This window comes from Dermacentor variabilis, unplaced genomic scaffold (genome assembly GCF_050947875.1).
Source record: "Dermacentor variabilis isolate Ectoservices unplaced genomic scaffold, ASM5094787v1 scaffold_13, whole genome shotgun sequence".
Lineage (NCBI taxonomy): Eukaryota > Metazoa > Arthropoda > Arachnida > Ixodida > Ixodidae > Dermacentor > Dermacentor variabilis.
Window position 1 is genome coordinate 42,395,646 of NW_027460291.1, and position 27,939 is coordinate 42,423,584.

The 27,939-nt window shown below is 43.9% G+C and overlaps 1 protein-coding gene across 2 annotated transcripts in view; it reads left to right on the plus strand.

The window, feature by feature from the left end:
* The first annotated feature begins 4,061 nt into the window (after window positions 1-4,061).
* LOC142566850 (uncharacterized) overlaps window positions 4,062-27,939 on the plus strand; it is a 33,803-nt gene continuing 9,925 nt past the window's right edge. The window contains exons 1-4 of one of the 2 annotated variants that reach the window (XM_075677751.1): window positions 4,062-4,502; window positions 6,288-6,494; window positions 9,288-9,389; window positions 10,109-10,406. In XM_075677751.1, the coding sequence (XP_075533866.1) occupies window positions 4,158-4,502; window positions 6,288-6,494; window positions 9,288-9,341 (606 nt within the window). In that variant the 5' untranslated portion in view covers window positions 4,062-4,157 and the 3' untranslated portion in view covers window positions 9,342-9,389; window positions 10,109-10,406. Of the gene's footprint in view, window positions 4,503-6,287; window positions 6,495-9,287; window positions 9,390-10,108; window positions 10,407-27,939 lie in introns of those variants that run through there. The other variant, XM_075677752.1, reaches the window with a different exon arrangement.

Below are 27,939 nucleotides of genomic sequence, written 5' to 3' on the forward strand. Positions count from 1 at the left end.
ACTCACCTAAATAAATAATAAACCACAAAACAGCCACAAAGCAGTGAAAATTTAATCAAGAAGATCAGATACATCAGTGCCTTTCTGTGCGTCTACAGAGCACAGTTCAGCCTTCTTATGTCGCTGTTTCCGCGCCAAACTTATCAAAAACTACGTGCCCTTGCCAAAAAAATGAAAATAACGAAATTCAGTTCAGAAGCACTCGAAGACCACAAATTGACATTTTGTTAGAGGTATTGCGTCAGTAATAAATACACTTGCAACAGGGTAGTTTTTAGAGCTGTATATTATGTGCCATGAAAATACGTCGATTTCTATTGTCTCCCATACAAAACAGACTCGACTCGTTCGCAACAACATTGGAAATATTATACAACACACATCTTCAGTAAGGGAGACACTAATAGCGAGGCTTGAGTCAATGTTACGGTTTTTTATTTACTTCTTTGTACCTTCTCCAGTCGGTACATGACCCAGTGTTACCTGAACTACACTGTTACAACGCGCCCGTGTTAATCGTGGAGGAACGTCATCATCATTATCAACGCATGGAGACACGGGTGCGCAAGCTGTTCTTTGATTATGGTTATCGGGACAACAAAAGGCACCAGACAGGCTCTACAGTACAGGACGACCGCTTACAGTATATGCCCGAATTATATAATGTAATCGTAACATCTACAATTTTCAGTCTCACCAGCACATCATGAACTGTAGCAAGAAGATTTCGGGGCCTTAGGTATCCGCAATTGTAGCTTCTACAGACAACCCTCGAATATTTTTTGTTGGTGTTGTGCGCGAGCGTTTTGTTGAAAGTAATTAAAGCTGGGATATTGGAAAAGAGATCAGAGGCACAAATTGCGGAAACGAGCACATGTGGACGCTTTCGTTCAACCTGCAAGTTTCAACAGTCGAAAAACGAAGGGGGCAGGAGAGGTGACATGAGGAACGGTTGGTGAGTGACTTCAACACTTAGTTTTCCTTTTCGAACACGCCACTGATGCTTTGAAAGGGCTGGTGTCTTATTCATTTAACCCTCATCGGGCTTCCGCCCCTGCGGAAGGAAAGCAAACACGCGTCTAAGGGCTAAGAAGCAGAACCTCGCACTGAGACATCAAATAGGGGGTACTGGACGCTCGAACAACCGTTCAAACTCTGTACTTTTAACGAATGCGAATTATTTCCGCAATTTTGTGGAAATCTTGGTTCGAATAACCTGTTTCCACCACTCAGAGGCTCTGGTCTTTCAGGCTTTAACGGGCTGCAGTGGACGCATATCTATAGGGTGCGTGCGTTCACGTTCATCATGCACCTTTCTTCTGGTATGTCAAGGAACGCATGATGCTCAAGGGTATAATACGGAGCCCGTTTTCTTATTGTCACGTGTAGGCGTGGTTAACTGCAGGAGCTGAACTAGCGTAGCTTTTTAAGTTTGCTGCGATAGTTTTGTTACAGTTGAGGCATAATTGTGCTATCCAAAGCGATGACAGACGGCTCGCCATCACTTGTGCCGGGCACGCCTCTTTGCACTTTGGCGCCCAGCGATATTTGTGCAACACTCGCCACGTCGATTTGGAGACGTCCGGCTGCTGCTTCTCCAACAGTGAATCCTTGGACTCGTACAACAACTACACCGTCGTGGAGGTCAAACGACTTAAGAGAAAATGCCACAAGACAACTAAGGACGTGAGTGAGCATGGCCCCTAAGGACCACCTACTCGCAAGTTACAATCTTGCGTTTCTGCCTCAAGACAGATTCTCAAGACCTACCTTGGTTAATGTGGCTCTGAAAGGAATTAATGAGGTAGCTTTCAACGCTAAGAAAAACGCAAGCGTTATTTACGATGCCGTCATTGACATCACCGATGAAGAATTCCTAGGGCTTCTGTCTTCAACAGTGAAGGTCATCGACGAGCTTCAAGCTCCTTTTCGAGGGACACACGACACCTGATCACGTCAAGGTGGGCTATGTGAGACACTCTGTGCATCCTTACGTGCCCTAACCACTTTGATGTCGCAAGTCCCGAAAGCTTGGTCGTGCCAGCGCTGTGTTCATATGCCAGACGGCATGACTTCGCTTCGCAGGCAGCCACGACATGTGTTTATGCATAGTTGGAAAGAAATGAAGTGCTTGACCTACAGCGGACCACACGAGGTAAATTTCAGCGATTGTCCCCAACAGAAAAAGAAGATAATAATATTGAACAAACCGAGCAAGAGAAGTATGTCACACAAAGGTGCGGCAGCGTAAGCGCAGCACCGGAGGAGACTATCGCGTCGTCGACATGAACAAGCTGCTGGTCTAACCGAGATCTCCTTGGCTCTTATCCCGCAGTTCCAGTGGAAGGTATTTGAATCGTGATCGGTGGGCCTCTCCAAGCGTTATTGCTTCAAGCGAGCAGCACAGGCTTGGAATCGAATGCATGGCCACGTCTGCAGCCGCGCACAGGGGCTTGGACTGTGAGCGCCAGGAACGGCAGCGCAACGAAAAATCAACTTCGGGCTCCCTCATCAATCTAATGCTGCGACAAATAACCGACGCCCTGCAGCTGCTACTATCTGTTTTTAACATGCCAGCGGCTCCAAGAGCTGCAAAAATCATGCAAGCTATAGACGTTCCCGTGACTACACCTCAGTAATCTCTACCTCTGTCCACGAATACGTGTGGGTTGCGCTTTGAAGTATGCATGTACGCGGAGAACAGGAACAGTATGCTGTGCAGCTCTCATCATCATCATGTTCAGCACACAACCGCCTTCCTTGCATTTAACATCCCGCCTCTGTCATTCCGACAAATCCCTTCACCAGCGTGGAGTAGCAGGTTAGAGGAACTTCACTCAGGGCGACCTCTCCATCTTTCTGACATTGAAAATTGCCCCTTTCTTTCTCTCTATTAAATTGTGTAGCATCGGGACGTTCATCCACCCGTGTATTTATTATTTATGGTCAAATAAAGATATTCAACCCTTTCGCGCTTCTCTATTTGTCACCTTAACAACTTCCACGAATGTCTGATACCAACGTTCCAGCATGAAAGGTGAAATAGAATGTCTCTCCGGTGCTGAATGTAGTAGCTTAATAGCTCAAAGCGATAGTTTCAACGCTAATCACTTTAACGTAGATATTTCTTGTTTTTCAATATGTGCCCACCCCTTATGTAATTTCCCCTTTAGGGACCTCTGAGGCATACTAAATAACTAAATAAATAAATTATTAAATAAATAAATAAATAAACAATTTGCACTGAAAAATACGGGCGCCAGCAGAAGACGAAGAGCAATGAGACGGTTGCTGTTGGTGGTGCTCGCGCTCAGCCCGCTCGAATGTTGTCTCTTTCTGCGCATTCATATAAAACGCCAAGCGCATCCAGCCTTAACCGCGTACTATCGAAATAAATAAATTAAAGAAATAAAGAAATAACTAAATAAATAAATAGGTACTGCCGTATTTTTTCGTTATTTCCTTTTCTGCCTCACATGTTTAATATTATTCGAAGCAAGTAACGCATGAAAGCGGTGCACTTGAGATGCACTAGTATATATATTAAAATGATGTCAATATACACTGTAAGTAACATTGCCTTTCTGGATTGGCAGCGACATCATTGTCTGATTACCGAGACATCTTGCGCACGGCCGTATTACACCGGCATCAGAGGCGGAGGCAATGATTGAATTCTGCCATGTATTACGTTCCCTGTATCTCGTCTCCTTTATTTCTGGCTTTCTTCTTGATTAGCTTTTTCGTACAGCAACATTTCTTTTCTTCCTTACGAATTAAACTTGAGCAGAAGAGCTTGTCAATTCAAGTACAAAAAAGACGCCACCATGACTCTCGATGAAAGGACCGTACTTGCAAACTACAGCTCCCTCTTCTGCGGCGCGCAAACGTAAAAACATGAACATCGTTCCGAAAAGCCGGCCGCCACTTTTACACAAGTTAAATGTGTATAGAACTATCGTACCTCTGTGTGGATGTCCGTGACAATAAACACATTCCATTTTCGTATTCATAAGCGTGTTCATAGTGATGCCCATCGCCTGCGTGCGAGGATCACGTGCGAGTAAAAGACGAAGACGAAGCGTCCTTCCGCGTTCGACGCTGCACGAGACGCTGCACGAGAGCAACCAGCCAACCGAGCGAGCACCTCGGACACGATGGCCCCTTCAGCCGCTCTGAACTCCTTCAGGCGTTCCCGGATGCGAAGGCACCCTCACGCAAGACGTCAACGGCGCATTGATGGGGTCCGCCGTTCGGTTTCACTCTGCATCCGACGTCGTGCTGGCGGGGCTGCGCAGCGGGCTTCGACCGACCCGTTATCCCTCCGGCTGCCTGGGCGCCACAAGGACTGCAGCAGGTCTCCTCGCCACGTCTTCCACCGCAAGTGCCGCCATGACGCCATGTCAAGCTGCGTTCTGGGGACAGCAGCAGCACCTGGCAACTGCAGCATCCTACCATGCTTCTGGCTCCGGCACGAAAGGCTGCGCTCCTGCAGAGCCCTGGCAAGTGATGTTTATTCATTCGCTGTGAGTGAATGTAGCTGCCCTGCCATCAATATTATTTCATTAGCACGCTACGTCACGGGATATCTTCATATTCAGTATAGGATGGGCCATTATGCCTTTCTGTCCTTTATCAGTCTGGATTGAAAACCTCCTCACAATATTCATCAGTATGAATGGAACGGTCTCACCTGTATTTTTTTTTCTTTATTTTAATCCTAATGTTGGAGTCTTAGCGTAGGTAATAGTAAGTACGTTTTAGAGTTATAAGTTTTACAAATATTAAACCACCAGAAACGTATATTCGAAGAAGTGCCTCCGTGTGCACCCTTGTATCCATCTTTTGTGCGGATATTTTGTTTACGCAGTTGGCGTGGTTCTGCGTTTTTAATAAAGACTGACTAATTGTAGAAACTAAAATTTGATGAGGTATAAGATGCAGTCGTGGGAGCCCTGCAGTAGCCATTCTGTCGCTCTCTAGAGGTCGAGGTCATGTGTTAGGTCCCAGACCAGCGGGGGTTGGGGGTCAAATTCCTATCGGGGTCTGCATTAAAATCGCTCTTGCAAGATGGATTCGGAGCACGGTAAATAATTCCCGGCGATAAAATTATTGCCAGAGTAGTGCGACTCATCATTGAATAGCAGTTCCGACACCTAACTCCCGCCCAACCCACGCCGAGAAAAAAAAATGACCTGGCGCCCTATAACGTAAAACTATTCCAATATGTTTCTATTCCAATCTTGTGACTTCAAGTTTGCGCAACCGCTGACGTAAGCATCACGCGGTGACCCGCAACGCTGCCTCACCAGCCCAATCAAACACTCATACTTTTCTTTGCTTTCGAAATGAATAACATTGCCTACGTTGAAGTGTTTCACTTGTAATTGGGTGGCAGGAGGCGAGGAGCACGCTCAAGTGGACAGCGCTTGGATGGGACCGAGCCACAGCACTGAAAGAAATAACCAGATGAAGAGGGTGGGGTCGGCGTCTGCGATTGGTCCGCTTTCTCTTGCTTAGCTTGCGGTGGCTGGTCGAAAATCGCGGCGTCGTGCAACTGAGGGTTAAGAATGCCACTCAAACGAATCCTCAACAAAGAAGAGCTGGAACAGTGGGATCGTAAACGTGCCGAAAGTGCTCAAAAAGGTTACATGGCCACGCAAGCAGTTTATCATACGCAAAAAAAAACCATGCTCTCTGGCAGGTGCGAGTAGCCAGTGCCTGAAGGATCGGCAGCAGCCATCTTTTATTCCTTTGGGAGCGATGCAGCCTCCGGCTATTCGGAAGAAAATTCAGACTTATTCGGCATAATAATGCATATTTAACGCGTACACGTTACTTTGACGCGGTGAGTTCTTGCGGTTTTGTGACGCCGCGTGACAAGCCGGTGAAGAAGGTGCAGCCCGAACACTTTTGACGAATAGCCGAGTGCTAATGGCGAAGAGCCGTCGAATCGGAAGTCACAATTTTTCTTTTGTTCGGTCAAATGATGCATAATCAGTGCGTACACGTCATATCAGATGGGGAGCCATCGCGGTTTTCGTGAAGTCGCGTGACAGACAGGTGAAGCGTGGGTGGTCCGAAAAAGTGTTTGTACGATCGCGGAGTGCTGATTTCAGAATTGGGTTAGAAAAGTTTCGGATAATTTTACGTTATAGCGCCCCTGTTAGCTAACTGAATCATTTAGATGAACGACAAAATAATTTTAAGTGAATGCCTGTTTCATTATGTAGTTGCGCAAACGGACCAAACATAGAATCCGACTTTATGCTGGCGGGGCTACGCAGCGTGCATCGGCCAACCAGTTTTCACTCTGGCTGCCCGGGCGCCACAAGGACTGCAGCAGGTCTGCTGGCCGCGTCTGCCAGCGCAAGTGCCACCATGACGCCATGTTGGGCTGCCCTCTGGGATCAGCAGGAGCAGCAGGTGGCAACTCCAGCATCCTGCCGGGCTTCTGGCTCCGGCACGAAAGTCCCTGCCCCTGCCGAGTGATGGCAAGTTGTGTTTCTTCATTCGCCATCAGTGTTAATAGCTGTGCTGCCGTCAAGGTGATTTGATAGGCGGCCCTAGCACAGTGTGACCCGTGATATTTCTTTATTGACTTGACAGGGGAGTGGCCTCTTTGGGGGATGCAGTTTGCATTCGGCTGGTTGAAACCAGGCGTTCTGAACACATTCGCGTTGTGTATTCAGAGCGCCGCGCTCCAGTAGAGAGCGTTAGGAGGCGGTGCTGTATGTTTTCCACACGACAGCGCCACCGAGATCCTAGGGAAGCTGGATCACGTGGCTACTCTGATGGCTCTGGCAGCAGCTAGCACATTCGGCTGGGGCAGTATTTCTACGGCTCGAATCGCGTGAGGGCTCCGCATCGCTGTAAACCGGCTTGGAGCGTCGTAGGAACCACCAGAGTGTACCATAAGATGCACCTTGTTTGGATTATTTGGATTAAAAGGCCTCTACTCATCAGGAAAAATTGAGAGTCATTTCAAGCGTTCAAGTATATTTTTAGGATTTGGTGCTTTCGTTAGAGAATATTCTTCACGTATTTTTTTAATATGGCGTTTTACATGGCAGAACCACGATCTTATTATGACGCACGCCATAGTGGGGGACCTCGGAATAATTTTCACCTCCTGGTGGTGTTTAACGTGCAGCTAAGCCTTACTGATCGGGTTTTTTCGCGTTTCGCACCAATCCAAAGGCGCTCACCCTGGTCGGGATTCGTTCCCGCGATCTCCTGCTTTGGAGCGCAATAACAGCCACTAAGCAACCACGCCGGGTTACAGAGAGTCTGTATAAGTCATTCTCACTATTCGACAAACAAACCTTAAATCGAAAAAGTACCTGCTTGTCCAGTCAATAATATACGCCTTCTTTAGATATGTTTCTCCCTTTGAGTGAACGCCGGTCGGCACGATAAGAAAAAAAAATAATTCCAGCAGCTTTGTCTTCGTAGACAACTATTTTTGGCGCGAAAGCGAAGGCTACGGATCCAAATCGCGACTTTTGCAGCGCTGCAGGAAGTAGTCCTGCAGTACTGCTGACGTTTTCTTATGTTCGAAAACACTGTCTTGTTTTTTCAAAGCATAAAATTGGAACAATGCGTAAAAGTCAACAGTAAGTGACTGATATTTTACGTTTTTTGTTAGTTCACCCTGTTGAGTTCTCACATACTCGAGAAAAGAGCCCATTTCGGCGTCACACAAAGTCAAGATGTCAAACGCGAAATTGCGGCGGCGTCTTCTTGTCTGTGTTCGTCGCCTAAGGAGTTCCTAAGGAATTCTTACGTATGAGTACGAAGAGAAATATTCTGTAAACTTTATTTATTTATTTCTTTATTTATTTGTTCAATAATACCACTGAATGCCCTGCGGAAGAAGGTATTAGAATTGGGGGTGGGGGGCACGCGAACATACTGTTATAACAATTTTAAAAGAATACAACAAACGCGCCTAAATACGCGACTAAATACGCAGACACGACTATGTGTAGTAAAATCACAGTTTGGATGAAACCAAATTAACAGTATATTAGCGGAAATTCGAACATTGAAGCACCTAGAACTCAGAATATATAGAAGGCAATCAAAGAGGATAATTCGAAAACAAAATCTACCGTATGGCAAAGGTACCGAACGAACACAACATAGAATATAACTCATTCAAAATGAAAAGAAAAAAAACTTTCACATTGCATAGAGACATCACATTATGCCATACGTACGCAGGATTTGTTGAAATTTCTCGGGGTGAACTTGAGTAGACAATGTCTGATGGTAGGTTATTCTAGCGAAGTATGAATCTGGATATAAATGACTGAGCGCAAAGATCTGAGTGATACACGCAGGGCTTTGACTTAGAGAGGGTGATGTCGGCGAGAGAAAATGACAGAGCGTGAGTGAAAGAAGCCATCAATGCAAACGCTCGTGATGGTGAAGTTTACGAAAGAGCAATAGGCGCGCGTGTTTGCGGCGTAGTGATAGCGGATGGAATTCGGCACGATTCTTTAAACATGCACCACTATAGTGCGAGGGATAATCTGTAAAGATAAAGCAAGCAGCGCAGCTTACAAGGATTCAAAGTTACGCAAGATGGTGTTCTGGTTCGGATCCCAGGTGGCGCACGCGTATTCGACTTTGAGGTATCACTAATGCGGTGTATATGGTGGATCTTTTTTGTTTAAGTGTAAACGCGCTTGCTTTAGTCTGTGTTTTATTATTTGAAATTTGCGGGTAACAGATGCAAGTTTAACGATGATGTGATGACGAACATATTGCATCACATTGCAAATTGACTCCTCAACAATCTTATAATCAAGAGAGTATGACGTTGCAAAACGAGATGTAGAGCGTGAAAATGACGTGCACTTAGCTTTAGCATAATTTCAGGTCATTTGCCGGTCTGAACACCATGTACTCAATGCGTTTAGGTGTGCTCGGAACCCTTCACGGTTAGCGTCAGTAGAAACTTCACGGAAAATGGCTGAATCATCGGCGAACCGTCTTGTTCGGGAGGACATGCAGTCACGCAAATCAATATTATAGACTATAAAAAGCAAAGCACAAAGCACGCTCCCTTGAGGAACGCCGGACGCAGCTGGAATAAAGGAGTTGTGGTGTTCATGGTGAACGTGTTCTTGTTGAAATTGGATTATTTCGCTAGGAACTATTTTCTACCCGCCTCTATACTGCGCTTCGAGTGAGCGTGGGCAATGTTACTGGATTTGTCACACAATACAAGTGCCACACAAGGATTACAAAGGGCTTGTTTTGTGCTGTCACGGTTCCAGGACCTGTGGCCACGCTGTGCTTTGGCGAAGCTGCAGACACTCCTGGACGCCTGAGAATCGCACGCAGCAGCACAACTGGCGTCATTGAGGGGGTAATGCATGGTATGTGCACATCGGCCATTGGCGACGTTATACTTGGAATCGACCGTTAGAACTCAGTTATCCTTTACTTGGCGCGTGAGTGTTTCTGCTTTGTTTAATGACATTTTGCGATTAACATTTGCAAAACAAGATGGACAATGTTGCACGTTTATCGAATTGTTTTAACAAGACCTGCTATTTCCTTAGGCCGCGGTAATGGTTTGGAAATGACTGCATGCGAGTCGGAGATTCTGCAGTGCAGGAAAACATGAGGCAACAAGTGTCGTAAGACAGAGGGAGAATCGTTGAAAAAATGTAGGATTTTACGTGCAAAAAGCACGATCATATTATGGTGTACGACGTGGGTGGGGACTCCCTAAATTTGGACCAGCTGGGGTTCTTTAACGTGCACCCAAATATAAGTACACCGGTGTTTTAGCATTTCGTGCTTAGCAGCCCAATACCATCGACACTAAGTAACAATGGCGGGCGACGGAGAATCGTCGTCAACTGCTAGAACGACATGTTGCTCGTTAACGACTATGCGCGCATGCCCGGTTACCTGCATGCGGAAAAAGCGCTGAATTTGCTCGTCCCAATTTCGCTGCAATTGGCCTGCGCACTTCGACACTCTTTACCGTCCTGGAGCGAGATTGTAATCCAACGAACAGTAGTTTTTATGTTTTTTTGACTAAATGTGAGACCCACGGGTGTGGTTGGTGAATATTTGACGCTCGCAGTGTCCGGAAGTGCCGGCGTGCTGCCCTTCGGCGACGCTGCGGTGGCTGCTCGATGCCGAAGAATCGCACGCAGCAGCACCGCCAAGAGCAGCAATCACTGCGCCACGTCCATCGCATGCTGCAGCTGCTGCGCCTCCAGCGAACCAGCGTTACCGAACGAGGTCACGTGGGCTACTCTTTCCCTAGAAAGAGTACGCGCGCGTGGACAGGAAATTTATGTTAACGCTTTTGCTTTCGTGATCCATGACTTTTTGTTCTACTGCGTTTTTAATATATTAATAAATATGGTTTTGATTGTGTATTCGCGTGACGGCTATGCCAAAACGCTGTCGTTATGCGAGAAGAGATGATTTCATGCTGTGCCGAAGTCTCTCCTCTCCTATAGCCTTGCTATCAACAATCGCAAAAAAGGAGTACAACTGCTGAAATGATTACGGTGTGCTTCGCGGTCGTGTACATGTACCGCGATCTTCTGGTAGTCTTGTGCTTAAATGCATCAAAGGGTGTTAAAAAAGTAAAAGCAAGAGCAGCACAGCAGTTCTAGCGCAACTTTCGCGGTGGGTATCTGGACAACGGTGCCACTCTTAGGATTCGATTAAAATGAATATGCCTTGCAAAAGCGCCGGCGACCATCCTTAAACTAAATATGTGCTAATAAGTCAGTTAGGAAATTTGATTTCTCGCGCAGATATCAGCCTCTACCATTATTCCAGTTGAAGGATTGGAATTGCGTTACAATGCCGCAGGCAATTTTTAAAATTTTACATACTGTATAGCCTAAAATATAAACCTGCCATAACGCCCCCAAGCCCCTGCAGTTCTTAAGTGAGTCCATTAGGGTTCCGCACTTTTGACATGCGCACCCAGAATAGACTGGCCTATAACGTGGCCTGCTGTTCATTTGCGCTTCTGCGTTCTGTACATGCAATTGTGTGAATGCTGTATTATGCTTCAGCTCGGATGTGTCATAAAAAAGCGTTCTGGGGTGCGTCGCGTTTTATGCGAATGCGATGAAACGCTGATATATGTGGGAAGCATCATCTGAGTGGAAAGCGCGGACCAGTTATTATGGCATTAATCATTACAAAGATTAGCAATGCTTGTTGTGTCTGAAGGTGTAAATTGAAAGTGTCACAATAAGTGATGCGCGAAGAATTCACCCCTTGTGTTCCGCATGCACAATCAAAACTGCCGCAGCACGGGAGGAACGGGGGGGTGTCATTTCAGCTTCACTATCATAAGCGCATATGGGTAATCATATCATGAGAAGCGAACAAACAATAACATCAAGGAAAACGTAGGGGAAATTACTTGTACTCACTAACCGAATTAAATAGATTATTGGAAATAAATGTGGCTGAAAAACAACGTACCGCAGGTGGGGAACCATCCCACGTGTTCGCATTTTGCGTGCCATGCTCTACTAGATCAGCTACCGCAGCGCCGTTTGCCCATATACATTCTCGGGTATTAATGTGTTACTACTAGAACTAATCCTGGGAGTCTTCGCCAGCGCCACCACTCGCCAGCCTTGGCGGCTTATGTGGCACACCCTTTCTGCCAGAGTCGTCACGAGCACGTGATCTTTTTGGGTGAAGACAACACATGCTACCTTAAGGCATCAATGTTGCCGGATTCAAGACGCTTGTTATGTAACAAACGAGAAATACTATTTAGGAATTATCATTTCCTTAATTGAATCAGTGAGTACAAGCAATTTTTCTTACGTTTTCCTTGGTGTGACTGTTTCGTGGCTCCTTATGATCCCATTATCAGAAACCACAGGTGCATGAAATTATGAGTACACGTAATTAGGAGATTGACGCAAAGTTAACGCTACTTAAAAAAAAAGGCTTTTTCGATTCACATGGCTTAACACTTCATTAACACGACGGAGCGGTGAAACTTTTTCAAGAATAGTGGTCGGGAGCAGGAATATATTCCGAGGTTACAGTCAGATAGTACTACATACAGTAGCAGACAGCTATAAGAAGGCATGCTGTTTTATTCGTTATTTTCCGTCTGTGTTCACACACCCCACTATGGCTCCAGTACAGCATTACACGGAGTTAAGGCTGGAGCATATATCTGAAGTTCACTTTAACTATAACAGTGCCGCAAAATTACTTAGAGGGCCACGTAATGCCAGCCACGGTTAATTTACCCGTTCCTTTCCTTGGCTGTAATGTCATTTCGCTTTCTTTATAGCGTCATATATATATATATATATATATATATATATATATATATATATATATATATATATATATATATATATATATTAGCTCAAGTGTGCAAATTAGGTTGTTTGCGGACGACTGTGCGCTTTTAGCGCAATCACTTCAACAGATGATCAAATTGATTTAAATACTTCTCTAGCTGGCAATAATGATTGGTGCAAATTGTGGGGAATGCGGCTTAACGCCGCAAAGGCGGTCTCTCTTCGCTTTACTCCTCAGAAAACTCCACTAACCTTTAGTAACAGGATAGGTTCGTTGCCTTTGAATTAAGAAACAAAATATAAGTATTTCGGTGTCACAATTACTAACAATTTATCGTGGAATTTACACATTGATAATATGTGTTCTTTTGTCTTGCCTAAATTATATTTTTTGCGACATAAACCTAAAAATTCCCCACGTAACGTATAAATGCTTGCTTATTATTCATTAATTAGACCGAAACTTGAATATGCATGTGTTGTTTGGGACTCCTTTACTATACAAAATATTAAATGTCTCTAAAAGGTACAGAAGACAGCCGTGCGATTCATATTTTCAAAATTCTCACGATATGACTCTCCCTCACAAGTAATGCGTGATAATGGCATCGAAATCCTTGAGCAACGAAGGAAAAACTTAAGAATTCGATTTCTTTCCAATTGCTTTTGAATGCAGATTTACCAATTATTCCTGCATCCTATCTATCTAGTTGAACGTCTAGGCTTACTCGACACATTTAGCACGGACGGATGTATTAGAGTATTCATTTTTTCCCCGAACTATAACAGACTGGAATAACTCGTTGTTGCCTGTTTCAATTGATTGATGCATTATATTATTGTTGTGTCTCTCCACCCTGCTTGAACCTGAACTAGGTCTGCAGTATGAAATAAATAAATAAATAAATAAATAAATAAATAAATTTATATATATATATATATATATATATTCAGCGTGTTTCAGCGAACCCATTCAAATATCTTTAAAGGTTCGCCGTGGCAGATATCACACTTCTAGTTGATGAGATGGTCTACTCGAAGCGGCGGACAAACTTCGCACAAAAAATTGCGATGCGAAATCGACTCATTCATAAAAATTCACTAAATAATTACGTTAAGGCGCATATTACAATTTACAAATTCTAGCCGTGGAGTTCACAAGGCGGATCCACTTGGACAGAATTTTCAAGACGACACCGGTTTCGGGAGATAAATTCCCGAACTTCGCGAAGAAATGCATTGGCATTCCAGTTAATATGTTCAACTAACGTCGTATCATGCACTGAAGCACACAAGTAACTGGAACGCCAATGCGTGTCTAAGCAAAGTTTGGGATTTTATATCTCGAAACTGGTGTGAAGCTCTGAATTAGTTTTAAGCGGGTCCGCCTTGCGAAATCCACTGCTAGAATTTGTAAATTGCAATATGGGCAATAAGATAATTAGCTTAGACAGTTAATTAGTGATTTCTCACTAATTAGTCTATTTTTCATTTGAATTCTTCATGCAAGCAGTGTCTGCCGCTTCCAGTAGACCGGCTCATAAACTATAATTGAGCTATCTGCCGCAGACAACCTTTAAAATATTTTAAATGTGTTCGCTAAAACACCCTGTATATATATATATATATATCTATATATATATATATATATATCTGTGTGTGAGTAAACGTCGAACGGTGCAAGAAAGAAACGCCACAGCAGCATCTTAAGTCCCCCTTTTTTTTTACTTGGACGCAGCAACGTCAGAAACCGCGCTAAATGGTTGCCAGTGCAGTTATGAAGCGTCTCGGTGTTTCTCGTACAGACCCCAGATCAGCCAACAACGCACGGGCGTGCTGCCTGAGATACCATTCGCCCCTTCTATTCACACGCTCGAAATCAGCGAGATTAGCCACGAATGCACGCAATATGGCCGCGTGGCTGGCCGCTCGAGGCACTTTGCTTTGAATTCGCGCGCTTCTTTCAGGCTCGGAAAAACTCTTCTTTTATAGCACGTGTTGAGCAACCGAACGCTTTAGTGGAAGTTTTTCGTGTTGCTCTACATGTTTCTCACTGACGCTCTTCATCTAAATATAACATTTGAGAAGCTGATCAAGTAATTAAGAGTAACGATGTGATTAGGCGGAATGGAAAGAATAATCTGAGTACCTCCATGCGACGGCGAACAGCATTACCGTCGTTCGGTCCAGCTACGTGGCATTCGCGTATTTTTTAAACCTTGGTGCATGACAGATGGGACACCTTGCTGTTCACCTGCTGCACAGATTCATTCGTGAATAATATGCTGAACAATGCTTACTGCAAGCAGCAGGCCGGCTGCTTTTCTATATGCTTTACTGTATGCTTTACTAACCGAAAACCTCTCCGTGACAGACCACATTGCAGCCATCTGTGCAAAAGCTTCAAGGACATTAGGTTACCTACGTCGTTATCTGGGTAATTCACCTTCCAACATCCACAAGTTGGCCTATCAGCCATTTGTTCGTCCACCAGCTCGTGTATGCATAATCCATTTCGTACCCACATCCTACCTTCTTAATCGACATGCTTGAATCAGTGAAGAACCGAGGGGCCCGTTTCATCTGACGTAGTCATAGCCACCACTGCAGCGTAACGCAAATCAAACTCGATCATTTCCTCCTGCCTTTCGTTCTTCGCCGTAATATCGCTCAAATATCCTTGGTTCGCAAATATGTTTATAATGCCACACACTCCGCACAGCACATCCAGATCGCCTCAAACACGTGTCACCGATTAAATAACTACTTACGTTTCGCGCTCATATACGGTACGACACATGCTTTTAACTTCTCCGCACTCCTTACAGCCATTCGCTTGTGATACAATCTTTCTGATAACATTGGTTCCGAGTCAGATCAGGAAAAATATCCTCATCCCCTACAAGAGCATTTTTCATAATAGTATATACAAACCATATTATCTTGTTTCTAGTACTTGGCAATGTGCTTCGAACTTCTTGCGATGTTTTTATTTCCATTGATGCATTGCTATCTCGCTCTTATCAATTGGTATTTTATGCTGCGTCACGTGTTCACTTGCATGCCATGTATAAATTGCTTTATTGCGCCTTTTTCCCGAAATATCCCCTGAAGCATTGTATTCCTTGATCTGTTCAATTTTCCTGTATTGTACTTTCTAGCATTAGTGTCTTACGTTAATTTTACTCGTGTTTTTTTTCCCCTTGAAGTGTGCCTTGGTGACATTTTATTAATTCAGTTTCTCCCTTTTCATGTTTTGATTTTTCTAGTCATGTTGAAAAGCCCTGCATTGGGACGTATCTTCTGTACAAGACTTCAGAAGGCTGCTTACTCTTCCTCTTTATACATTTGATTTTGTAACCTCCTTACACATTGCCCCCATAGGGCCTTGAAGGTATTTTATATAGATAAATAAATAAATAAATAAATAAATAAATAAATAAATAAATAGGGGGAGCCGACAAAAAAATATCTTCCCAAAGTCTTCTGGAACTTGTGCTCCGTGAACACCGGCAGAACACACCAATGATTCCAGCGTTGTATGCCGTGCCTCCGTGCCATAGAACATGTTAAGGGGACACCAGAGAGCCATATGGTGTCATGAAAAAAAAATTGATGGGAGCAACTAAGCAATCGTTGCGTGTGAATGCGAGAGCATAACGCGTCGCTCAGGTATGTCGCCGAGTTTAATGCAGCGGCAAAATTTTGCCGAGTTTAGTTCTGCTGCGTTATGTTTCGGAGGGTAATGTGGCTTCCTGTGAGGTCGCAACAACGCCAGACGACAAACACGCCGTTGTGCGATCTCTCAGCTGAGTTGTACTGAAAGTATAGTGTTTCCCTTGCGTTGAGTGTTATTTCTCGATTACTACACTTGGCCGAGCGATGCCAGTATTTTTTTCCGATCCGGCACCATAGTGTCAGCACTAAATTTCTTCATCGGTTTCGTAGGCGAACTTCACCTCATACTCCGGGGGGATGTCGTAGTCGTCGTCATCCGAGGGGCACCTTAAGCGCACTGCATCTTATTCGTCGACGGCCTTGGCGGGATCCCGACCACGCGAAAGGCAGAGTGAGCTGCTGCAGCTCGCCTCCAAGGTAAATACACCGGGTAGCGAAGCTTCCATAGGAGCCTATACGTGCAAAAACATGGTGGTATGGATGGATGGATGGATGCCGTCAGTGTGCCCTTTGGAACGGAGAGGTGGGTTGCGCCACCAAGCTCTTCTTATTATATTGCCTAATGTCCTACCTTTGATAACAAGGAAAAAAAAGGAAAGGAGAAAAAAAATCACGATGAATTCCCATAACCAATGTTGCTGAACCCCTATTGTAAACTTTGTTTTTGCATGCCTCGGTTGTTTGTCGTTTGCCTACTTTTTATTCACCAATCTTCCAATCGCCACTTACTAATCTCTTCTGCGCACATATTTACGTTACCCCTGCTCTCGCTAAATACATGTTCTTCAAGGAGGCCTGAGATGCCTAAATCGACCGCTGGACAGATATATTCACGTTCTAATAAAACGTGCTCCATCGATTCCCCAGCTTTACCGCAACAGCCACCATGCGTCTACTTCCTTCTTATATCTCGCTTTATAAGTGCGTGTTCTAAGGCATCCCGCTCTCGCTTCGAAAAGTAAGAGCTTCCCTCGAGTTATCATGAATTGTTTCTTTTCCGATTGCGTTTTTTTTTCCTCTGACGTAGTTACTCATGGCAGGTTTCTTTTCCAATGCCGCCACCCATGAGATTATCTCAGCCTCTCTGACTTTCCGCTTGATGTTCTTTGTTGCCATCTTGCACACCATACAGTTCGCATACTTGCTGGAGAGCTTCCTAGTTCTTTTCCTGCGCTGTGAATCCGTGTTTCTTTTTTCTTTTTTGTTGTACAAATACCTGAAAACTCTCCCAGCCCATTTAACTTTTCTCCATATTAGACAGTAGTTATTCACAATCAATTTTACGTTGAGGTTCTCTTACTTCAGAGCTTGCCCAGCCTATATCACCCTGCACAGCTTCATTTGTAGTCTTCCCTTGAGCGCCCAATGCGAGGCGTCCCTCTGACCTTTGGTTGCCATCGAGTCCCGATTGTGCCTCTGATTTCAAGCTAACAACCGCATTTTCCAATGTAAGTCCTGGAACCACCAAACCTTTTCATATACACCGGAGCACCTCCTACCTATGGTATCCCCATAGCGCTCCGTGTTTCATTAAAGCCGTATTTCTCTTCCCGTTTGCTGTTTTTTTTTTTCCTGTATTTCCGGATATCTATCTGGAAATGGTTATATACAGCACATGGTATATCGTTTATACATATACCAAGGGATTTACATTCTTTTTTCCGAGGTATTTCCTGGCCCCGCATTGACACAGTCTGTTCACTGTTTTCATTGAATTCCATACCACATGATTTTTAACGCTACATTTCCGACCTAAATTCTCGCTTTCCTGTCCACCGATATTAACAAGACGTTGGATATCACTTTGCTTGTTAGCTAGCAACACGATGTCATCCGCATGAAACAAACCTGGAAGCTACTGCTCTACTGCTACACCCACCTGTTTGCATAAGAGATTAAACCCGATATTACTTCCCTCTAGCGCCCTTTCCATCCTCACCAGGGCACCTTGGCCTCAGTCCCTTGCTGATATCAACTTCTCCCTCGCTCCTCATCCTTTTCCATTCAACGCAAACAATATTTTCTAGGTAAATCTATCTCAAAACCTGTATACAGTTATCGCCCAAGCCTTCCCCTTCCAGAATATCCCAAAAAATTTTGCGATTTACCTTTTCATACGCTCACCTAATGTCCAAAAAGGCCACGTATAACGGTGTCATTTCTACTTATTTCTTCTACTCATTTCATTTCTAATAACTTATAACTTAAGAAAACAAACAGACTGTCGATAAACATTTTGCCTTCCTACAAGCTTTCATGTGAGCGTGATATCCACAAATATTTGTATACAGCTCGAAAGAAAGTATGATTTAAGGAATATTAAGTCAACTTTCAAATTCTGACAAAACATTGCATCTAGTTTCTCACCTCTCCCCATCACTTCCTTTTCTGCACAGACGGGCACATATAATGTGACGTCCCGATCGGGGGTAAAAGAGTTTTCATAAAACGATGCCCCTATTCTGTCTACGTTACTCTCGAGGCAACGCAGAAGGAGGACGGCTGCATTAATGAAGTGTTTGCCGAACAACAGGCAGAAAATACAGCGATGAGGACACTGACATGAAATGGTGACATATACAATGGAAGAAGGGATTAGGAACCTCGTTCGAAAAGCACCGAATACTTTTCTTTTGTGAGCTCGCATTAGTGAGGGATAATAACAGCAAGTAAAACCCGAAGCTGGCGCGCATCAGGATGATTTGGGAAAATCTTTAAACCATGTCAATCTAAGCTGGAGTAAGCACCCATTCCATACTCAAATTTATAAAAATATGAAGAGCGATGCCCGTCGCCTGTGTGCGAGGATCACGTGGGAGTAAAAGAAGAAGAATAATTGATCGTCGACGCTGCTCAAGGATGGAGGCCATAAACATTGTGAAAGAAAGGTCATCTGGCTATGCGGGGATAATAGGTAGACAAAGTCTTACAACGGACCGATCACTTACTGCAACAATAGAGGCCGCTGTGGAAAATGCAGTAACAAAAGCTATGGAAAGGTTGGCAATGAGCCTTGGTGAATGTATCTCACAGGCCGTTTCTAGTCATTTATATCATTTGTTGCAAACTACCTGCCCAGCTCCTGTACCAACGCAAACAGTTGATCCTGAGTACCAAACTAACCTTGAAAGATCAGACGCCAATCCTTGCAATAATGATATTAGACTTTCAAATCCCTCTTCTGCGGGCCCTACAACTTGTAATCTGACTAATAGAGATTTGGAGATGACAGAGGTAGAACAAAATGCTCGAGCATATAAAAGAACCATGTCGTCTATTAGTGAAGACTCCTCCCCCGGTCCTCACTCAAAAGCGAAGAAAAGTCAGTCCAGTGTTGTGCTAAAGGATAACATTCTGCAGAAGGCAGTTTCGACTGCGGCACTTTTCAAAAAATAGGATCAGTAAAAGTGTTTCAGCGGAACTGCCGTTCTTTATATTCTGCATCAGTAGATTTAACTTGTTTAAATTCTCAACCTAATCTGATTTAATTATGTTACAAGAAACGTGGCTAAAACCTGAGAAATCTTTTCAACTGAAATTCAACAGGTCATTTCGATTAGACCGTCCTACAAGAGGTGGCGGGTTACTTACACTTATCTCATCTAAAATTTGCCATAAGGCTAAAATTTCATTTCAAGTTTCTACTCCAGAGTGTGAAATCCTATAGCTATAAAATTGGCTCTCCCGGGATGTTGTCCTTTTACCATAGTTAATGCATATTTTCCATCTGGCGTACAGGACACTAGCACACTGGATAGTGTTATTAACTCTTGTGGACGTGACATTGTAATCTCAGGTGATTTCAATTCTCACCATATCTCATGGGGTTTAAGAACAGATTTATGCGCCACCCGATTGTGGAACTGGTCGTTGGACAATCGCCTCACGTGCGTAAACTCCGGATCTATTACGTTTGTTATAGGCCGATCTTACTCTTCACTAGATCTTACATTCTCTGGCCCGAGTCTCTCCGTAACTTCTTGGTCGACTATTGATTGTTTGACAAGCAGTGATCACCTTCCAATAGTATTTGACGTTGCACGTCCGGTAACATTTATAAGTGATCAGGTTCGAACCTTCATAAATTACAACATTTTTAAAAAATGCTTACGAAATGTTCTTTCATCTCGGTCTGATGCGCCTACAGAACAAAAAACCACAATTAACTGTTCCGCTTTGGAAAGTTCTCAAAAAAAGGCTCAATTTGAGATTGGATTGAATAACAGAAATTCTTATAGTCCTTGGTGGAATGAAGAATGCACCCGAGACTACAGAAAGAGAAAAGCTGCTTGGAAAAAATTATTGCATAACCAGATTCCCCAAAATTGGAGTGACTATAAATTTTTTCGAGCTGTCTTTAAACATACAGTTTCTAAAGCCAAAGATGAATTCGACTGTAAGCATTTTGATTTCTTATCTAACAATAAAAATAAGCGTGCATTGTTCCGTTTTCTACGCGGTAGAAAGATTCTTCCGCGTCAAATTAATATTGCCTCTATAATCTTAAGTAGCGATGAAATGAAACAATCACTAGAAGAAATCGCGAAGGATTAGAAATAAGATTTTCTTCTGTCTTGCCACGTGGTTCTCACTTACGAAGGGCATCAGATGATTTTACAGAAATCTCCATGTTAGAATTGGCTGAAATCGTGGAGCGACTTCCACATTCAGCTCCCGGTGTTGATGGGGTAACATCTACTATGATCAGAATTTTATTTAAGGAAGCTCCTGATGACCTTTTAGCTATTGTAAATTACTCAATTCGCTTCTCATGGATTCCGTCTGCGTGGAAAATTGCTAAAATCATCCCTATTCTTAAAAATCATTGGGAAGGATATACAATAGATAACATTAGGCCAATTGCGCTAACTTCAAATTTGGTTAAATTAATTGAAAGACTTCTATATGCCCGCATGATTAAATTTATACAGAACAAGGACTTGCTTAGCCCCTGCCGAATAGGATTCCGACCATCATGTTCAATTTGGCATGCTCACGTGGACCTAGAAAGTAGAATAAAATTAGCACGGCGACAGAGGCAAATAGGAGCTCTTGTGACATTAGACATTTCCAAAGCCTACGACAGTGTAGAACACATAATTTCATTTGATATATTGCGAAATCTACAGATTCCAAATAATTTTTCAAACTGGATTGGTGAATTTTTAAATGGAAGAACATTTTACTGCTGTCTAAGAGGCGTTTCCTCGAGTACATATAATCAATCACGAGGTGTTCCTCAAGGAGCTTTCACTTCACCATTACTATTTAATATTCTGAAGTGTTCCATTCCTCTTCATCAAGATGTACAAACATACGTATACGCGGATGACATTGCTTTCTTCGCATCAGACAGTGATATTCACTCTCTATATTATCGACTACAAAACTACCTCAACGCCATAGAAACCTGGTTAAACAAAATTCGCCTTTCACTTAACGTTAGCAAATCCTCGATATTGGTTTTCCCTCTTAACACTCCCGTTAATATATCGATATCCTATCGCCTCGAGACTATACCTCAAGTGGAGTCGGTGAAATACTTGGGTGTAGTATATGACGGTTCCCTCAACTGGCTCGGCCATGTTGACCATATAGTTAAAAAAGGAATACGAGCAGTTGGTATGCTACGTAAGCTGTGCAATAGTCGGTCCGGAATGCGGAGAGATCCACTTTTAATGATATACGAAATGTATGTGCGGCCCATTTTAGAATTTGGATGTGTTTTGTTTTCTGGTGCCCCAGCTTATAAATTACGTCCCCTTGTTCTACTTGAGCGGGAAGCCCTGCGACTGTGTTGCGGATTACCGAAATCTGTTGCCAATAACATATTACACCAAGAAGTCAGGTTGCCCTCAATATTGTGTAGATTTCGGTCACTGACGGTGCAAACAGTCTGGAAAGTGTATGAATCCCCTATTACAAGATTGAAATACATATTCATTTCCCAGCCTGCACTTTTCTTCGGAGTACACTGGCATCGTTTTCATACACCACAGGTGGTCTTCGTACAAACATTGATAAATCCCTTAAATGTACGTCTCTGGGAGGTACCGCCTATTTGTGATGTGCGAGAGAACCTACAAATTATATATGATGACATCTACCAAAATAATGCAAACATCTCTCATAATATATTAAACGGCCTATTACAGGACCATTTATTGAGATTATCTATAAGTACGGTCATTGCGACAGACGCCTCACAGTGTGAAGAAAAATCAGGATTCCGGACTTTTATTCCGTATTTTGGCTGAATTTCTAGCTGTGGTCCTAGCCTTACGCAAACTAAATTTGTCAACATCGGCGGTAGTAATTATAACAGATTCTTTATCTGTATGTTCCTCGCTCACAGCAAATGGTGTCACTAACCTTTTACGTACATTTCATTTTCTAATGCCTGCCCACATAAATTTAATTAGATTGCTTTGGGTGCCTGGGCATAAAGGATTAGTCATGAACGAAATGTCTGACAGTCTCGCGAGAGCGGCCCTCAGTGGCCCTGTATTACCATTACTTCCTACAATAGCTTACCTGACGACTACTAGATTCAGGAGATATACAATTACTCAAGACTTTTTGAACCCAGCTGTAGCAAATTTTTCAGAATATCGACACCTCCTATTCCCTTGGCCTAAAAATTATTTTCACACCAGAAAAACTGAAGTCATCTTTACCCGATTACGTTTTCGAATACCGAAATTAAACTTCTATCGTCACAGGGCTGGTCTGGTGCCCTCCCCTCTGTGCCCAGTCTGTGGAGAAGATGAAACAATAGAGCATTTTTTCTTATTCTGCCGCCGTTTCACTTCCTTAATTAAAAATCTAGAATCAAGATTTACACAGCTTGGTTTGAGCTTTTCAATTATAAATATCCTTTCTCTAGGAGCCTCCTCTCTTGGACAGTGCCACAGGGATATTTGCTCAACCGTGAATTGCTACAAAGAGATTGTCTTGAATTCTTAAACATTTTATTTTTGTTCATTTCCTTCAGTTAGCTTTACCATTTTCAGTTTTTAATAAAGATAGCCTAATTTCATCCAAATCTTTGCCAATCCCCCACAGTGGGTGTGCGCCATCGCATAAGGAATACCATACCATACCATACCATACCATACCATACCATACCATACCATACCATACCACACCTTTGCGTTCGACGCTGCAGGAGAGCAATCAGCCAACCGAGCGAGAATCTCGGACACGATGGCCCCTTCAACCGCTCTGCAGTCCTTCACGCGTTCCTGCAGGATGCGAAGGCACCCTCACGCAAGGCGTCAACGGCGCACTGCTGTCGTCTGCCGTCCAGTTTCACTCTGCATGCGAAGTCGTCCAGACGGGACTACGCAGCGGGCTGCCGCCGACCAGTTTTCGCTCCGGCTGTCTGGGCACCGCAAGGACTGCAGCAGGTCTCCTCGAAACGTCTTGCAGCGCAAGTACCACCGTGACGCCATGTCAAGCTGCAATCTGGGATCAGCAGCACTACCTGGCAACTCCAGCATCCTACCGTGCTTCTGGCTCCGGTACGAAAGGCTGCGCTCCTGTTCCGTTTCTTCATTCGCCATAGGTGTATGTAGCTGCCCTTCCGTCAAGTTGAGTTGATTGGCAGAGATAACATGGTGCGTCACGGGATATCATTATACTGAATCTAAGGTGCGCCATGCTGAATTCCTGCCCTTTAACTGTTTGGATATAAAACCTCTTCACGGTATTTATCAGTAAAAATGGAACGGTCTCTCATGTGTTTGTTTGTTCATTTTAATCCTAAAGTTGGTGTCTTCGTGCAGATAATTTTCAGGCGGTCTCTATGATATGTCATTTGTCCAGTTTTACAGAGATTAAACCACAAGAAACGTATAAATATAGAAGTGCCTATGTCTGCAGCCCATCTATCCATCTTCATTAGAGATATTTTGTCGATGCAGTGACTGCCATGAGTGAATAACAGTAGCAACTAATAGATGACGAGGTAATAAGCAGTCAGGGTAGCCCAGCGGCCATGTTGTCGCTCTCCAAAGGTCCAGGATGTGGGTTCGATCCCAGACGCTGGGGGTAAAATTCCGCTGGGGGAAGAATGCAAGAACGCTCATAAAGAACTTCGAGTAGTAATTGGATGATCAGAGGATCCTAGTTCTGGCACGTAAAACGCCAGGAGAGTGACTGTATTAAACTGCATCGTTAAAATGAACGACAAAATAATTTTATGTAAACGGCTTTGTCATTGTGGGGTTGCGCAAAGTGACTAAATAATATACAAGCAGAAATTTCCTTCCTATATCATGACGTGCTCCTCAGGCCATTAACGCAATTAGACAGGCACTACTTAGCCATAGCCAAAGACTAGAGTCCACACCTCTCTTCGCCGCGTGATATATAACTACTGAAGTGCTGCGAGCACGTTGCTGGGGTTTTGTCTGGACAGCTGTATAGCCTTAAATTCACATGGATGTACATTGCGATCATTTTCCGCGCAATCCGTTAGGATATTATTGCTACTTCACAATTTATTCTTTGATGTACCGGAAATAGCGTTGTTTTTTATAAGTCTCAAACTTAATATGATCAAGATATCTTGGAACTCGGCGCGTAACTTGAAATACGTCAGCGCATAACTGATATGAGTCTTAAAAAAACAATGTCGCACACAAACACGAAAGAGTACTCATGGCGTGCGTAACTGAAGCGATTCTTCAAACGTCATGGGTTGATGAACATAACGAGCAGCTTCCACTCCCCTTGTGTCTAAACTTTAACTTTACAGCTTTATCGCCTTTCAACAGCAGCAGTAAACTATGTATATGGAGCTGGATAATAGGATTTGAAACGAACACCAAATGTTCTCGGTCGCAATGTTTTGTAGCAATGTCATGTACATATTTCATGCACGTGTGCAGACTGTGTTCAAGTTAGTTGAAGACGGTTGCTTACCGAGTGCCCGCGTGAGTGTGTCTGTGAGAGAGAGATAGCAACATAGCTCAAAAATCGGGATGTGGTTTATTGAAGCTCAGAGACCCCGTCAGTCGATCACCAGAGCGGCCTTTCGTTGTCTGCTCGTTCAGCATGGAAGTATTTGGCCGTACACACTTAGTAGAAAGCCTACATCCAAACGTCGTTGACAATGCCAGTTTTCAGCAGTGTATCATGACACGTAATTAGCTAGGAACAGGGGCAAAACGTAAAAGACAATATTGCCACATTCTCCGCTTCATACTGCAAAGCTAGCAGGAGTTTGCAGTAAGGGTTGCCGAATTGCCGTTCGCAACCCCCGTGCCTTGTGTTGCTCGCGAGAAGAAGACAAGGTTACCCTACGAAAAAAAAAGATAAATTATTATCTTGGAATAATCAGGATGCCACCAGCCTGTCCACTTCCACATTCGTAACTGTCCTTCTTAAACTGTGGTGCAGGCTTCTTTCTTGTCATGTGCGTCGGCCAACAACGGAGCACCGGCTTCATTGTCACAGACTTCATCCTTCTCATCTACGTGGGACAGCTTCGCCTCACGTAGTGAAAGTGTTGACTCCGGTGAAGCGCTCTGCTCATGGAAGAATGGCGACCGGTCAAAAGAAGCCGTTCCAGTCCAGGGAGTGATGGCCGTGTTCCGTCTATATAGTTTTCAACCACAAATATTCGGAGGCGGCCAGCAGTGGCGTGGTCCAAGCACTCACGGGATGTATTGCATGCCGCAAGATGAGGACGGTGGCAAGGATTGGCATCTCCTGACCATGTTCTGCTATCAGGAGGAAGACACGGCGGATGTGTGGCTCCTATCCAAGCCTCCCTTCCCCACTCCGCAGCCTGCTCCACATACTGGTGGCCTACGTGGGCAACGTCGGCTCAGCCGTTGGGCACCTCCTCCTTCTGCCACGCATTCCTCCAGATGGCTGTGGTGGCCTCATTGTTATTTTGTCGATGCTATCGCTCTCCTGTGCGGATGCTTCTCTGTGATTATTTAAATAATGTGTGATTCCTTAAAATACACTTGTACAAAGAAAATTGTGATTGTATAATATTTACAATAAAGGAGCTATTTATCGTACAGTCGCATTCTTCGAGTATGTCGTAATCCTATCGTGCGAAGAGATCTCATTTGAATGTGCGCCGCATGGCCTGCTGTCTTACCCCAAGAATCACGAGCCCCTAAACAAAAAAGCGAGAACTATTGGAGCGACTCCACTGCCCGTCGCAGTCATGTGCATGAAGCTTTCGTCCAACTTTAAGGCTATCACTGCATTTATAAGACGTCCAGTAAATTGTCAATGTGATTTAAAAAGGGGTGTTTTGCGGTCGCGATTGGGAAAAAATTTCACACTTGCATGGAGCTCCTTAAAATCGCATTAACAGGCGCATCGCTAAGTGCAGCCATTTCCTTGAAGATAAATAAAATATTTTGACCCATGGTCCCCCAGAAGGCTTGCTGTTCCCTTTGCAATGTCTATATCTTTATCATTATATAAAAAACTGCTATCCCAATACAGCTTTGGAGTTACAGTTGAGTGAGCCGGACACTTAAATATTCGGGTTTTAAGGGCCAAAAATGCAACATGAGTGCGACGAACACCGAAGTGGGCGACTCCGGACGAAAGTAAGGAGCGACGCACTTTCGTACGCCGCGTCAGGTTGCAATACGATGAAGTTGCGTCTGGAATGCTTTCATCGAGGATGTTAACCTTGATGCCAATGGTAATATTGACGATTTTTTTTGGCAATGAAGCGCGCTGCTGGGAATCGATACGAAAACTCTAACGAACTGCTACGATATTCATGCCGGTAACAGAGGCGCATACGAGTCTGGCGGAGGAAAACTTATCGAGTTGCTGGCCAAGAAGGAAAGGAAGAAACTGCACAATGGACAGAAAACGTATTTGTTCCCCGTTGTGAAGGTACTCGCCCGAATACTCATCACAGGTCCGTGCAGGTGTTCATGAAGGAACCCACGTTGTATTGGACCCCAAATACTACCTCCTATTAAAGTGGACCGAGCCAGTAGAGAAAGCTTTATCTACCTCAGAGGAGGTCGCAGTGCAAGGTTTAGCAACACAAGTACTAAAGTTTATGGTTGTGTGAAGCGCGAATCTTGTCCCCGAAATGTTAAAATTATAATTTCGGTGGCGTTTAAATGCAAAACGACGATATTATAATGAGGCACACCGTAATGGAGCATTCTGGATTAATTTCTCATCGCGTAGGGTTCTCTATTGGGCCCCTGAATCAAAGTACACGAGCATATTAATTATTTGTTACAGTAGAAATGCGGCTATGACGGCTAGAGCTGAACCCACCACCTGGAACTCAACAGCGCAAAGCAAAAGCCACTGCGCTATCGCGGCGGGTCCCTGGGTTTATGGCTCGCAATGGGTTGCGAATATTAATTAAAATAAAGATCCGTATTTCCCCATTTTGCTACATTCACCTAAATAAATAATAAACCACAAAACAACCACAAAGCAGTGAAAATTTAATCAAGAACATCAGCTACATCAGTGCCGTTCTGTGCGTCTATTGAGTACAGTTCAACCTTCCTATGTCAGTGTTTCCGGCTCATACTTATCAAAAACTACGTGCCCTTGCCAAAAAAATGAAAATAATGAAATTCAGTTCAGAAGCACTCGAAGACCACAAATTGACATTTTGTTAGAGGTATTGCGTCAGTAATAAATACACTTGCAACAGGATACTTTTTAGAGCTGTATATTATGTGCCCTGAAAATACGTCGATTTATATTGTCTCCCATACAAAACCGACTCGACTCGTTCGCAACAACATTGGAAATATACAACACACATGTTGAGTAAGGGAGACACTAATAGCAAGGCTTGAGTCAATGCTACGGTTTTTTATTTACTTCTTTGTACGTTCTCTAAACGGTACATGACCCGGTGTTACCTGAGCTTCACTGTTATAACGACCCCGTGTTAATCGTGGAGGAACGT